Source organism: Ptychodera flava (assembly GCF_041260155.1).
Source record: "Ptychodera flava strain L36383 chromosome 3 unlocalized genomic scaffold, AS_Pfla_20210202 Scaffold_27__1_contigs__length_13241970_pilon, whole genome shotgun sequence".
Lineage (NCBI taxonomy): Eukaryota > Metazoa > Hemichordata > Enteropneusta > Ptychoderidae > Ptychodera > Ptychodera flava.
In genome coordinates, this window is record NW_027248281.1 from 11938105 (window position 1) to 11951908 (window position 13804).

At 37.7% G+C, this 13804-nt stretch overlaps 1 protein-coding gene and 1 long non-coding RNA gene across 2 annotated transcripts; both read right to left on the minus strand.

The window, feature by feature from the left end:
* Window positions 1-363: 363 nt before the first annotated feature.
* LOC139126367 (S-crystallin SL11-like) lies at window positions 364-6139 on the minus strand. Its single transcript, XM_070692436.1, has 5 exons — window positions 5757-6139; window positions 3187-3279; window positions 2177-2292; window positions 1434-1541; window positions 364-767 (listed from the first exon to the last, which is right to left on the minus strand). Exons 1-5 carry the CDS (start codon window positions 5893-5895, stop codon window positions 681-683), a joined length of 543 nt encoding a protein of 180 aa, XP_070548537.1. The 5' UTR covers window positions 5896-6139; the 3' UTR covers window positions 364-680.
* A 4450-nt stretch (window positions 6140-10589) lies between these two features.
* LOC139126369 (uncharacterized) lies at window positions 10590-11983 on the minus strand. Its single transcript, XR_011550551.1, has 3 exons — window positions 11909-11983; window positions 11167-11282; window positions 10590-10697 (listed from the first exon to the last, which is right to left on the minus strand). It is a non-coding gene; the product is annotated as an uncharacterized lncRNA (long non-coding RNA).
* Between the last annotated feature and the right edge of the window lie 1821 nt (window positions 11984-13804).

Consider the following 13804-nt stretch of genomic DNA (forward strand, 5'->3'; position numbering starts at 1 on the left):
CTATTTGATGACATGTTCTGAGATTAAGAGAAGATCAGAGTTAAAAATGTGATTTGATAAACAACTTTAAATGTCTGGTATGAAATTATTCGCTGTCGAAATGCAGCAGCGAGTAATATGCAGACATTACGACTATGAACCATTAGAATCGTCGTTTCGGTATATATTGTGGAAAACTTGCTCCTATAGTCAACCACACTTTACAATTACTCATCAGCTTGTTCATTTCCAAATGGTTATCACGCCAAAATAAAATACACAATCAAAGTCATTGGTTGTACCTTTTACTCAGACCTATCAAAATTACATAATGCATGTGATTATGTTTCCGAATTTGTATGCATGTCAATAAAACAATATCTGTGAAGGTGTAACGCAATTTTTATTTTTAAAGATTCGACAGAAAGAATATCGACAACCCACTACTTGAGCCACTTAGTATTTACATATGAAGTGAAATGAAAAGAGACTGTAAAAATACATTTGTCATGTATATAATTACTGAGTCAGACACTGCTGTAGCATTCTATGAGTTAAAGCGATATTTATGGCACAAAATTCTGAAAGAATATCAGAGGAATGACTATGTCGAAGACATGCAAGTTAGAACTCTGTTTTTGGTCGTTTCTCAAGCCATGCTGCAATGTTTGGAAGTGCAGCTACACGTGCATTGAGCGCCTTCAACTTGGATAACTATCCAGCAGATCGGCGGCAGACGATAAGTTGTATTCCATCTGGGCAAAAAACGAAAGATCAGCCACTGATACCTAGAAAAAAGAATGGCGATAATATACGTTATTCAACAACGCTCACAGATGAATATGAAAATATTTGACTTGAATGATCGATTGTATATAAAGTAAACTAAATGCATAATCTACCTGTCAAAACCTATGAATAATTGAAGTGTGTCTCTTGCAATACTAGTACAGTAATTAAACTTGCCGTTCTATCAAAAAAGTCTCTTAGTGTCAGAAAAAATTTCTCTCGGGACTGAAACATTTTATTACAACGATATTGTATTGTTTTTTATCATGAGACTCTGCTTTTCTGATTAGTGTCTTATAAAATACTTCCATCCACAGATCCGTCATTCCATCCTTTTAAAGGTAAAATGTGAAGCTTCCCTAAAGTTCCTGTACCTATGACGTATCTTACAGTATTGTTGTAATGATTGGATGATAATGTTCTTGACTGTTCCACTCCCCGAATAATGTGGAAATGCCTAGTATTCAATTACCACCGTGTCTAGTGTGCATGTCGGAGAACGAATTCTTGAATTTGGCAGTCAAAATAACGTTTAATATGTTGGCAAGGCCTTGTATTTCAAAATACGTTTGAGAGCAAACGCAATAAACAATGCCACACAAAGTTACAGCTATCGTTCCTTTCAAATAGTTCATTTATACAAAGGAATATTTGACACCACTTACTCCATCTCCAACAAAGAATCCATCGCCTCCATTGTTTGCAGTGAGTATCTTCTCAAGCGCTGCTAATATTGTGGCTATCTTTTTGCCATACTCTGTCTGCAGTTCTTTCTGTAAGTTGAAAAGCAGGATAGAATAGCGGTTGAAATAGCTACTGATTACTTTACTTCTGTAGTGCATGAATTAACGCGTCCTTACTCGGGTATGACATATCTAGTCATCTATTGTTAGCCTTTCCAGACACAATACTTTGCTATGATTGCGTTATCAAATGCGAGACGTCCAGGCGCGAATAAAATGTAACTTCACTTGCTGCCCTATTGTAATGTCAAACCATAACACACTAGATATACAGCATGGATTATGAATAATTTGTACAAGTGATTGATTAAGTATTTCAGGATAACGAGTGATAGCATGGTGGATATGTTCACTGGGCCAGAACGTAGTATCGATACATAGCTGTAAAATTTGATTACGTTGTCCTGATTTTACATTGTACGACGAAAAACAATGCAGCCTCACACATATATATGCTGACATTAACAAGCTAAACGATGCGAACCTAAACATGCTTTAAAGAGTATGAGAGTGAGAAACTGTAGGTAACATTGAAAAGAAAATAGTGAAATATCATCGAAAGTTACAGCTGTTGGTCCCTTAATAAAATCAGTTAAGGTAACGAACATACAAATATCTTTTCGAGGCAAAATTACAGAGATTATTGCACTATTTGAGGTGGTTACCTTCTTTGCTTCATCTTTCTCGTAATGTATTTTTGCCATTCCCTGTAGAAGATCTTCACATGCGTCTGTTATCATGTCAGCCTTAGCTTTGTCCAGGTTAGTTTTCCCTGCCAAACCTTGATTATGGAGGAGAAATAGGCCATGAGACAGGTTTGACCTACATTTCGCAATCGAATGGTTGGGACGACTCAAAACTGTTCGCGTTAAAACCTTAGAGTAAGATATTCATTTGATATTGTTGTGCGTCCACTTCATATTAGTTTTGGTATCACTTCGACCATAAGCCTGTAATTCACATGCACTGTTATGCGTTCAATTCCGTCGTTGTAAACGATAAGAGCATATCCCTGCATGGATCGCCACTTGTGATGATATGGCTTGGCCAAGGGTATACATGCAACACGACCTGAAACTTGACGTCTCACTTTTCTCCATACCCGCTTAAGGTAATATGCACCTCGAAAGTGAAAGACTTAAACTTTTGCTCTAACTTTCCTCAAGGAATCTTTAATCATTCTCTTTCAAAATCAAGAATAAAAATAGGGGGTCACCGTGCAAATTTTGGTACTAGAGAAACAAATTACCCAAGATTTACCAATATTAGAAATTCAAATGGCCGCCATCCCTGTGTTAACTCTGTGGCGAAAAATAAAAAATTTCCAATTTTACAAAACTAAGCCGGTGAAAAGTTTTCTTTCACAAAGAGCTTAAAAATGAACCCCCACATGTGGTATATCAGAAGAGAACGTAAAAGTTTGAGAGTCCGAATATCTGTCCCCGAGGTGCATTCTAACTTAATTGTCCATCTGACTATCTTACAATGTCATTCGGGCATGTATACACGAACATCGCCAACGTCTAGCCATGGTCAAGAATGTGTTATTTTATCGAGAATTTCAGATACGCGACAAACATAACTTTCAGATATACTTTCGGATATTTCCTCACACTTACCTGGCGTAAACTATCTACCTTTGTTTTAAAGATACATAAAATATAAATTTACTCACCATATTCGTTGGCAAGGTAACGGGCGATAGCTCTTGACTGGCCTATTATAACACCGTCCGTTTCCAAGCACGGCAGTTGTCCAAATTCATACTCTTTAAAAATAAACAGCAAAAACAAAGAAAACAAAGAGATCACAAATGGAGTTTGTAGCATAGCAGTAAAAGCCATTGCTTTTTCGCCAAGTTTGTGCTGTTTATATTTGGCATAACTATTTTTTGTCAGTTCTAATTTATCACCTTGACTTTCACTCCAAGAGTTGCCCAGGTCGTATTATAACTCGTATTATAACTTTTATCCTGTCAATCATTTCTGCTTCCTTCACATGAAAATAAAATTTTGAAACAACAATAAAAGTTCAAAATACAAGGTCTAAGCAGACATGGTTCCAGCGATAGAAATGTATAACCATACGAAGTTCTTGTTGAAGATCAACGGAGATGAATATTTCATCATCGTTGACAGCATCTTGACAGCAAACGCCATCATAAATTCATAATTTACTAATATCTCATACTTTGATCTGTAAACAATACTGATATTTTACAAAGGATTCCTATGCCCACATGTTTGTTCTCCAGGTTGTTGTTTTTGTCAATATGTGATCACACAATACACCTATAAGATGCTGTAGGAGTCATTTTGCTGACTCACTTTGACTCGACCATTCTCAGTAGAATCTACAAAGGTTGAGCATTTCATTGTCGCGGGGTAGGGGGCGGAGGATTTGAAAATGCTTGCGACTGAATTCGTCTCAACAGTAGAATAGTCCCTCCATTGGGTAAAGAATACGCACAATGGAGACTTCGAGTTCGGAAATGGCGCGGTGCGTGTTAACTCCAGTCTGGTGATAGTCCGTAGCTTATGCATTTAAACTTGAAAGTCACATTTTCTTTGCATAATGGAGTTCAAGATTAAACTTTGTAAGTTCTCAATGAGCTCATAATGAAATATAGCTACAGCGTTCATTATGCCATTTTAATATATATAAAGCCCTTCGGATGATAAAATACAATGCCGACTTTTTCATTTGATAGTTTTCCCATTGGCACAACATTTAGAGTAAGTTTGTCTATTAATTAAGAGCTGTGACAGTACCGTAGAGTGTCGAGTTTTCAATAATTGAGCCTATTATGTGAAAATGCACGACATAATGATCGTTGAGATACGTTTTCCAGGCATTGTTTTGTCTAATCCTGTGGGGAGAGATAAAATCACTGGTACTGTACGTGAACTAACGACTGCGGCAGAATCAATGACCTTGCAGCGAACATTGCTTCAAAACGAATAAAATTGGATCCAATTGATGGAATTATAGTATATAGTATGCTCTAAATACAATTACAACGCATTCTTCTCTGTAAGGCTCTACAAAGAAAACAGTAAGCCAGTAGGAAAGCGATTTGTACATTTTGTTGTCTGGTGGATAAACGTTCTAAAATTACATTTTTGTCACAATCAAAATTTTCAGGGACACTCTCCGCTCAGCGAAGTGTAAAAGGAATTTTCACGAATGGCTCCAAGTGTCATGTTTCGCCTTACAGGTCAGCAAGCATCATTAAGAGTGCAAGAGGAAAACTTCTTCATAAATTGGACGATTTTGAACAAGATAATCCTCACAGAAATTGTAGCTACACGGTGAATCTGAAGAAAACAGTCTGTCGGGAACTTCAAGGACCCACGTTCACGGCCGACTGAAGATAACCACTTGAATGGACCTATGGGACGCTGAGGCTGTGTCGTTAAAGGAAGGGCGCGGGGATTTAAAAGTGGCTACATTTCCATCATATATGATACATAGATCAGACAAACACTGAAGAACAATAGTGCCATGGACAAACCAAAGACCCTCATTTTCTCGAGGGTCTACGGACAAACTTGAGAAAATTCCGGTAGGGGCACCTTCCTATCGCCCCCGGTTTCACGCACATATTGACCCCAGGGCGACCTGACTGGATGCCTTGTTCACGCGGGATATTACTATTGATGGTTGAAGGTAATCACGTCTATATAGTTGCGGTTATCAAAGCATCGCGTTTACATTAGAATGAAATGTAGTTGTTCTACAAGCAGGTCAAAGTTTTGACCTTTAAACGCATCCAGGGCTGCCAGCAATATCACGAAGCAAACATACATGTGTGTGTTCTATACACAGCCCAGTATTGAAATAGTTAGAATGAATACACGCAACAATACTGAGAAATCGCCCAACAGTCATGTGATTTTCAGGCCAGACTGTCCTTGATATACCATTATGGGCCTTGCAAACGACCTTTCATAGAGTTGCAATTTCTTTTCTTCAACGCTGAATAAACAGCTGTCGAGTGTGGTGCATGGTAACAACAACATACTCTCGATGTAAACGTGCAAATTGCACTGGCATTCCCGGATGTTAAATAACCTACGCATGGGAAATACATGTTTAACAGGGGCATAAAGCTGTAAGCGACTACAAAGATTTGCTGCAAACGAAGGTTGTAATGATACCCATGTTCGATACCCAACGGTAATTCTAGCTTACGTCTAGCGTTCAGATAGGGGTGTGGCAATCAGACATTAACCAAACACTTACTCCCCGTTGCTTTTTCTGTCTGCCACTCCTCATTAGTGAAACGGACATCCTCGAATTCCACTCCAGCAGCAGAAAGGACCAATCGGGATGGTTCTGCTCTTCCCCTTGCATTGAAATAAATGACACGATGTTTTGGCATGACGGTTATTTTACGAGCGTCTCAAGCACTACAGTTATGGTGTCTCGACTGCAAAGACCCAGGACAGAGTGAATGGTTGGGATTGTTGGTCAATGCATGCAACGGCTCGTTTTATGACGTTGTATTTAAATATTTAAATATTCATGAGACGTTTTAATGATGACTCACGGTACTAGACTGCCTCATTATCAAACACATAGAGCTCTATGTACGTGCGACCTCCATAGCAAAGCCTAGGGTCAGAATCAGACCAGAATGAAGTGTAAAGGCCACTAAAATACAGCGTATAGGTCGACGAAACAATAACATTCTGCCGTTGTATTTTAAATATGATGTGACGCGATGTTTTTATATACTGACTCATTTCCACCAATACAGCGCCTTGTCAGCAAACCCAGGCGTCAGGATGAATAATAGGGCTAAAGGCCTATCAATAGCTTACAGGTCGCCAAAACAAACACGCTTTTCTGCTGTTATATTTGAATATTCATGAGAGCACGCCAAACCCTTCCAAGGGTAGAATGACTCAGCAAACATAGAGCCTTTTGTCCAACCTTAGACCTTGTAACAAGACCATTCAACCTTTGAAATAACCTTTGGACCATAAACCTTCTAGCTAGACAGCCCAACACAGGGACTTTCTCTCACCTCAAGCAGAAGTTCATTCCAAGAGAGCATCGTTTACAAAGCACATATAAGACTGATAAAAAGAACAGACGTGCAGTGCACATGTTTGACTCATTGCAAAAATCAACAGATAGTCGATTGATAATCAGAAATGTTTTTATCCCTTCCAGCGCTGTATCCTAGTTGAGTCAAGTACATATGCCAATGAATGAACGGCATTCATTTGCACAATTTAAAGACAGAGATCATAGTTAATTACAGAAATCATAGTTATTCTAAGTGGAGATTGAAACAAAAACACGAAACGTCGTCTCTCAGACGTGGGGAAATAAAGTAACAACCTTGGAATGAAGAAAGTAGTGATAAGCTGAAATAATAAACATATTACTGTAATCTTTTTCAACAACATCAGGTACCTAGTACCGGTTACTGGCTAGCCCGTATTGATAGCATAAAGTCAAGGACTTTGGCCAGTTCACTGAGATGCGAGACGACAAAGATATTTGGCTACCGGTATTTTAGAGTGATACAGATCCTGATGTGACCTGCTGAAACAGTCGTCAGTATTGGTCATCCCTGATACAGTGCAGGCCTGAGAATTGTATTCACGAATACATTTTTGAAAACTATTGAAGAACTCTCCGGCTATTACGGCTTTGTTATTTGCCTAAAATAGCAGAGACTGAGATAATTTAACTCGTTTTGTGTACCTGGTCATAAGATTGATTAATGATCACTTGTGAGGTATTTAAGCAATAACCCCCGCCGCAGGAGGGTATACTATATGATAGATCGTGCAAGCCGTTGTCGAGTGTACAAGCATCGACAAGTTGTGGCGCTACTTTTACAAACACTAAAGGAAGTTTTCTTGTTGTGTCTTGCTGGGAGGCTGTTCATTTTTAACGATTACAATCTTGCACAGACGTTCGTTCCCTTGTGGAAAATAGAAAAGCAGAAATGAAATTGAAACTGCAGTAAAAAGTAACATGAATATAAAGCAGGCGCAAATGTCGACGTCGACTAAAACCAACGACAACTTATACGGATCAGAAAATATCCTCTTGTTGTTGTGTGTATGTCTTGGAGGTTAGTTGGGATGAACATAGGGATGCTGATGTACAGGACTACAATAATAATAATAATAATAATAATAATAATAATAATAATAATAATAATAATAATAATATTTATTGCTTGCTTGTAAATATAGGATTTACATCACATCAGTGGCAATAAACGTGTGATACAAAAATAAGTTCAATTTTTTTCTCCATAAAGATAAAGTATTACAGTATAATAATAGTAGCTAATAATAAATATAATTAGGTATTCCTTTGTTTATATAAAGTAAAAAATATAATCTGCAAATTGTTCATTAAAAGATCCGAGGCCTACTAGAGATTGTGTGACCTGAAGAGACTGTCTCGAAGGCATTAGTACAAAATTGAGATTTAAAATGTTAAGACTTGACTTTATTCTGTCTCTTAGAATTGCTCATCAGCGGAAATTACGATTTTTCAAAAAGTGCGGGTAAACGCTCAACTATTTTTTGAAAAAGATAAATCTATTTCCACATAGTCACAAATAAAACAAATCTACATAACTGTGAATGCATTAAAATTACAAGGCGTCTTGTCTGTAAACAAAAAAAAACCCAAATAATTAGCTATTTAATTACAAAGATCATCATATGTATGCATTCAGGATGCATTCTTCTCCTTCAAGTCTTACAAGGCTTGAAAACTTTGTGATAAAATCCTCAGTTTTGTTCATCATCTTATAAGTGAAATACAATGTATTCATCCATGAGGAGAGATAACATTTCAATTGCATGACATAGGATTGAAGGGAAACTTTAATTCCATCAAGAGTAACCGAATTTCGAATATTCCAAACTGTATATTTTACAAAGGAAGTAATACAGTAAATAATGTCAGATGTTGCATTATTATCATTTTCGATTCCTGCAATCGCTTATCTTTTGATATTGATATTATTATCAAAGTTGTGTTTTCTGACAAAGAAACAAATACATTTCTGCCAGATTTCTTTTACATATTTACAGTCAAATGAGATGTGTTCCAGTGTTTCTTCTTGGCCACAAATATGGTATTTCCATCACTTAAATTGAAAGTTTTGGCCAAGCTTCCTGTGACTTGGCCTCGATGGAAAATCTTCCAATTTAAATCATTTACTGAAGACGGCTGAATAGAGTAGCTTTGTAACTGTCAGTGAGATTTAGATTCTCAGCCCATTTTTGACCAATCTAACCTTTGACTGCATGCCATTTATTATCAACTAATTTCCAATAAAGTGACTTGGTTTTGACATCACTCGTTTTGACACGCTCAACTCCTGATCATTGACACTATGACGGCGCCCTCTGTGGTGAGTCACGTAGACGTTTCCTTGATTTATTCTGCCCACTAACATGCTCTGCACCCCTCTAAGGAGTATCAATGATTGAACCGACAAATTCTCCTGCAAAAGAAGAAAGAAAAGAAATGCTAATCTTTCTGCGTCATGTATGATCGAGATAGGATCACCCTATTCTACTCCGTTTTTTTTAATCAAAGAAAAACAATAATAATTATAGGAATTGGCACACTTTTTATCCAGAGACACCCGTTGAACAATCATCGCCCGCTCTTGAGTGTATGATTTAATCCATGATTTCCATTGATGTACAAAATGAGCATTTTTTTACTTCGCAGACTTGTAGTCTTCGACACTTTAGAAAATCACTTGCCACGTCTCAGTTCTTGTCCAAATATATGCACTATTTAGATTGGTTAGTGCGCAAAAGTGGAATACATAATCAAAGCCATTGGTTGTCCTTTCTTTGACGTATCAAAATCATATGATGAATATTGATATATGCTTGTAAATTTGTGTACATGTTCTGAAAACAAAACAAGGAGTGTATATTTGTTGATATGTAACGTGATTTTATTCTTAAAAAAATTCGTCGAAAGAGTATGCAACACCAATTACTTGAGACCTTATTAAGTATTTAATAATCATGTGAAATTAAAAGAGACTATGTAAAACACAGTGGATAATGTTCCAAATTACTGGCCCTGCTGTAGCATTCGATGAGTTAAGTTACCCTTTATCGCACAAATCTAATTCTGAAATTTAAGAATGTCATATGAACAACGACGCGTCGGAGACATACAAGTTAGAACTCTGTTTTTGGTCGTTTCTCAAGCCATGCTGCAATGCTGGGAAGTGCAGCTACACGTGCATTGAGCGCCTTCAACTTGGGATAACTATCCAACAGATCGGGGGCAGACGATAAGTTGTATTCCATCTGGGCAAAAAACGAAAGATCAGCCACTGACACCTGGAAAGAAGGAAGTCGAAATACGTCATTCAACAACGTGCACAAATTAATATGAAGAAATTGGGTACTGATTGATTGATTGATTGATTGATTCGGTGATTTTTAAGTACACTAAATACACGGTACCAGAGAAGATCCAGTGTTATATTATGGTCATATCTGTCGATTATTCCAAGTGTATCCCATGAAATACTGATACAGAATTTAGAGATACTCGCAATGCTATCATTACTTGATGTGCTATCAAAAAGGTCTCTCCGTGTCAGACAAAGTGCGTCACACGACTGAAACACGTACTTTACCGCAATATAAGATACAGCTGTCATGTAAATTCCGTCCACCCAAAGATCCGTAATGTCATCATTTTACAAGTCAAATGTGAAGCTTCCTTAAAGCTTGTGTAGTAACCTAAGATGTAGTTTTACATATTAGTGTAATGATGAGATAATCAAGTTCTTGTTCCCTTCCCAATGTCATGTGGAAATACCCAGTATTCTATTTACCATAATGTCTACTCTGCTTGTTGGCGACTGAATTCCGGACTTTGTTTGTCTTAATAACGCTTCATATTTGACGATATGCTACATGTTGGCTAGGATTATGCTTTGTATCTCAAAATACGTTTGAGAGAAAAAAATAAAAACAATATTAAACAAGGTTACAGCTATCGTCCATTTCACAGTTTTAGTTTGATGCAAATGAATACATGACATCACTTATTCCATCTCCAACGAAAAATCCATCGCTTCCATTGTTCGCAGTGAGTATCTTCTCAAGCGATTCTAATGTCACGGTTAATTTTCTTGTCGTACTCAGTCTGTAATTCTGTCTGTAAGTTGAAAAGCAGGACAGAATACGAGGTAGTTGAAATAATTTCTAATTACGCTGCTTCTATGATGCTTGTATCTACACGTCTGTACCTCGGCATAAGATATTTAATTAATCTACTTTTAATCTTTCGGACACAATTCTTTGATATGGTGGCAATATGAGAGGCGTCTATAGAAGCGAATTATACTAACTTCACTTGCCATCCTAATGTAATTTCAAACCGTAAATACAGCACGTAAGGACCAATAGCTGTAAACTCGGACGATGTTGCAATTGTCCTGTTTTGCTTGTTATGACGAAATAATAATGTAGTCTATATATGTATATACTGACATACAAGCTCATCATTTTCAACCTTACTAAAGTTACAGCATTTGCCCTTTGGTAAAATCATTTAAAGTAACGAAGATCGAAGTTTCTTTTCGCGGCAAAGTTACAGAGGTCAGCGCACTATTTGACGTAATTACCTTCTTTGCTTCATCTTTCTCGTAATGTACCTTAATCATTCCCTGTTGAAGATCTTCACATGCATCTGTCACCATATCAGCCTTAGCTTTGTCCAGGTTAGTTTTCCCTGCCAAACCTTGATTATGTAGGAGAAATAGGCCATGAGACAGGTTTGACCATAGACCCTCGTTTTTCTCGAGGGACTATGGTTTGACCTACATTTTGTAACCTAATGGTTCAGACGACACAACACTGTTTGCGATAAAACGACAAAGCCAGATATTCAGGTGATATAATTGTGCTTCCATTTCATATTGGTTGTGGTAGTACTTCGACCATAAGCCTGTAATTCACATGCACCGTTACGTGTTCGATGTCCGTCGCTGAAAACGATATGAGCATATCCCTGGATCACCATGTGATATGGCATTCCTTGGCCAGGGGTATAAATGCAACACGACCTAAAAACGACTTCATTTGGGCACGGTTACTCTACCCCATAGGGGCGTGCCGTGATCTGGGATTTTACTTTTTCTCTTTACCTGCGTATAACTGTCCACCTGACTATCTTACAATGTCATGCGGGCATACACGGACACTGGCAACCTGTGGCTAAGATTAAGAATGTGGTATTTTGTCAAGAATTTTAGATACGAGAGAAACAATAACTTTCAGACATAGTTTCATATATTTCCTCAAAGTTAGAATGCGGACACGATTTTCCTTTCTCGCAAAGCAACATTTATCAGCTAATTTACTTACCATATTCGTTAGCAAGGTAACGGGCGATAGTTCTTGACTGGCCAAGCATAACACCGTCCGTTTCCAAGCACGGCATACTCTTTAAAAACAAACAGTCAAACAAAGAAAACAAAAAATCAGTATACTGGAGCAATGACAGCCATTGTTTTTTCACTGCATTTACGTGGCTTATGTTAGGCATCATTAATTCGGATTATCTGCCTCCTACTTATTTGCTCAAATCAGGATAATGCTCGTAATATTATTTTTATCCTGGTCAGTCATTTCTGCCTTCTTTCACGCAAAAGTGGAATTCTGGAAAGACTATGAAAATACTGAACACAAGTTCTAAGCAGATATGGTTCCAGATACAGAAGTGTATAATCATACGAAATTCTTGTTGAAGATCAATTTCACCATCGTTGTAGCAGCTTTGCAGCATGGCGCCAACAAGATTGACAACCAAATACTTTGAACGATGAACAATAGTGATATTTTACAAAGGATTCCCATTCCCAACTGTCTGTTCTCTGCTGTGTGGATTCTACGAACGCCTTTTTGTCAGTTTTGTCGACATTTGATCATATAATACCCTAGCTGCAATAATTGTAGCCCTTGGTTGGTGGGGATTGGGCTTCTGTCGTGCGGCTCGCGCCTTGCCCCAACCAGGGCTACAATTTCTTCCTATACCTGCTAGTGTAAAAGCTGCAGTGCGGATCTACACTGCATGGTCAAGGCACACACGGGGCCGCATTATTAGAGAATCTCGCCTTACCGTGTGCAAATTTCACTATAATCCTGCTCCCGGATAATGTTAGAGCCCTTGTAACTCCTATCGATGGTCAACTTTACTCCTTGCAGCTGAAAAATGACAGTTTAATGACTCTGGCGCGAAGTCAATTCGAACTGGACCGCCGTCGTTGAACTCTGTACCCAGCCGACTTGTACCATTACATTTTAGGGGTGGCCGATAGGTGTGAGGGACTAATGAAAACGGTGACACCAGCAGTACAGTAGCGCGCTAGTGGCAGTATAGTTGTTGTTATTTTAACGCTATCTTTTCGGAGGATTGAAAAAGGTCATAGGACTGTTTGCTCCTTTTCAATTACTGCTAGAATACCACTATCGCTGAAAGCAAAGAGAGACCAGTGACCATTGAAGAACTTGCCATCTTTATTTCCTGAGAAGTGAAAGAGATATTCACGCCATGCAAAGTCTGTCGTCTCGTCTTTGCCATTTTATACAGATGCTCTGACAACAAGAGACACCGCGATATAATTATAAAATATCCAATCGATATTTACGGCTAATATACTATACGATATGGATCTCTAAGGCTATAAATCTTCGATATATATCGGATATTTACCCGCCTAATTAACAAACTCTAGTATCATCTAGTAGCGAAGTTCGAGCCAGACTAGCGCTTGGCCAGAGCTGTAAAGTGGTGAAATGTCTGACAAATATTCGCAACTCTTTTTAATCTTGAAGCTTATAGTGGTACATTTTCCGACTGTTTCAAATGTGATGAAATAGTTCCGATTCATAAGGGAGGCTCTAAAAGTGATGTTAACAACTATAGGCCTATCTCCCTTCTACCAGTTCTATCTAAAATACTAGAAAAACATGTTTATATTAGTTTTTACAGTTTTATGCATTTAATCTTTTTTGTTACAACTCACAATCATCAGACAACATCACTCTTGTCACATTGCTTTAGTCAAGTTAACTGACCAGGATCTATACTTTTACAGAATATAGATGAAGATAATTGTTTTTAGATATACTTAAAGATTTTTTTCATCGTTGATCATAACATTTTGCTAAGCGAACTTTCTGTGTACAGGTTTTCTGATTTGTCACTGAAGTGGTTTCGATCAGACCTTACAGGAAGAAGTCAATGTTAGCTATTTAGGT

What these genes read in the sequence shown, in the direction of transcription:
- LOC139126367 (XM_070692436.1), bottom strand. Translation starts at nt 5,895, where the DNA reads ATGCCAAAACATCGTGTCATTTATTTCAATGCAAGGGGAAGAGCAGAA. An exon ending in GACAGAAAAAGCAACGGGGA is followed by an intron (nt 3,280 to 5,756) that starts GTAAGTGTTTGG and finishes TTATTTTTAAAG; the next exon opens with AGTATGAATTTGGACAACTG. An exon ending in GATTCTTTGTTGGAGATGGA is followed by an intron (nt 768 to 1,433) that starts GTAAGTGGTGTC and finishes TCTTTTTTCTAG; the next exon opens with GTATCAGTGGCTGATCTTTC.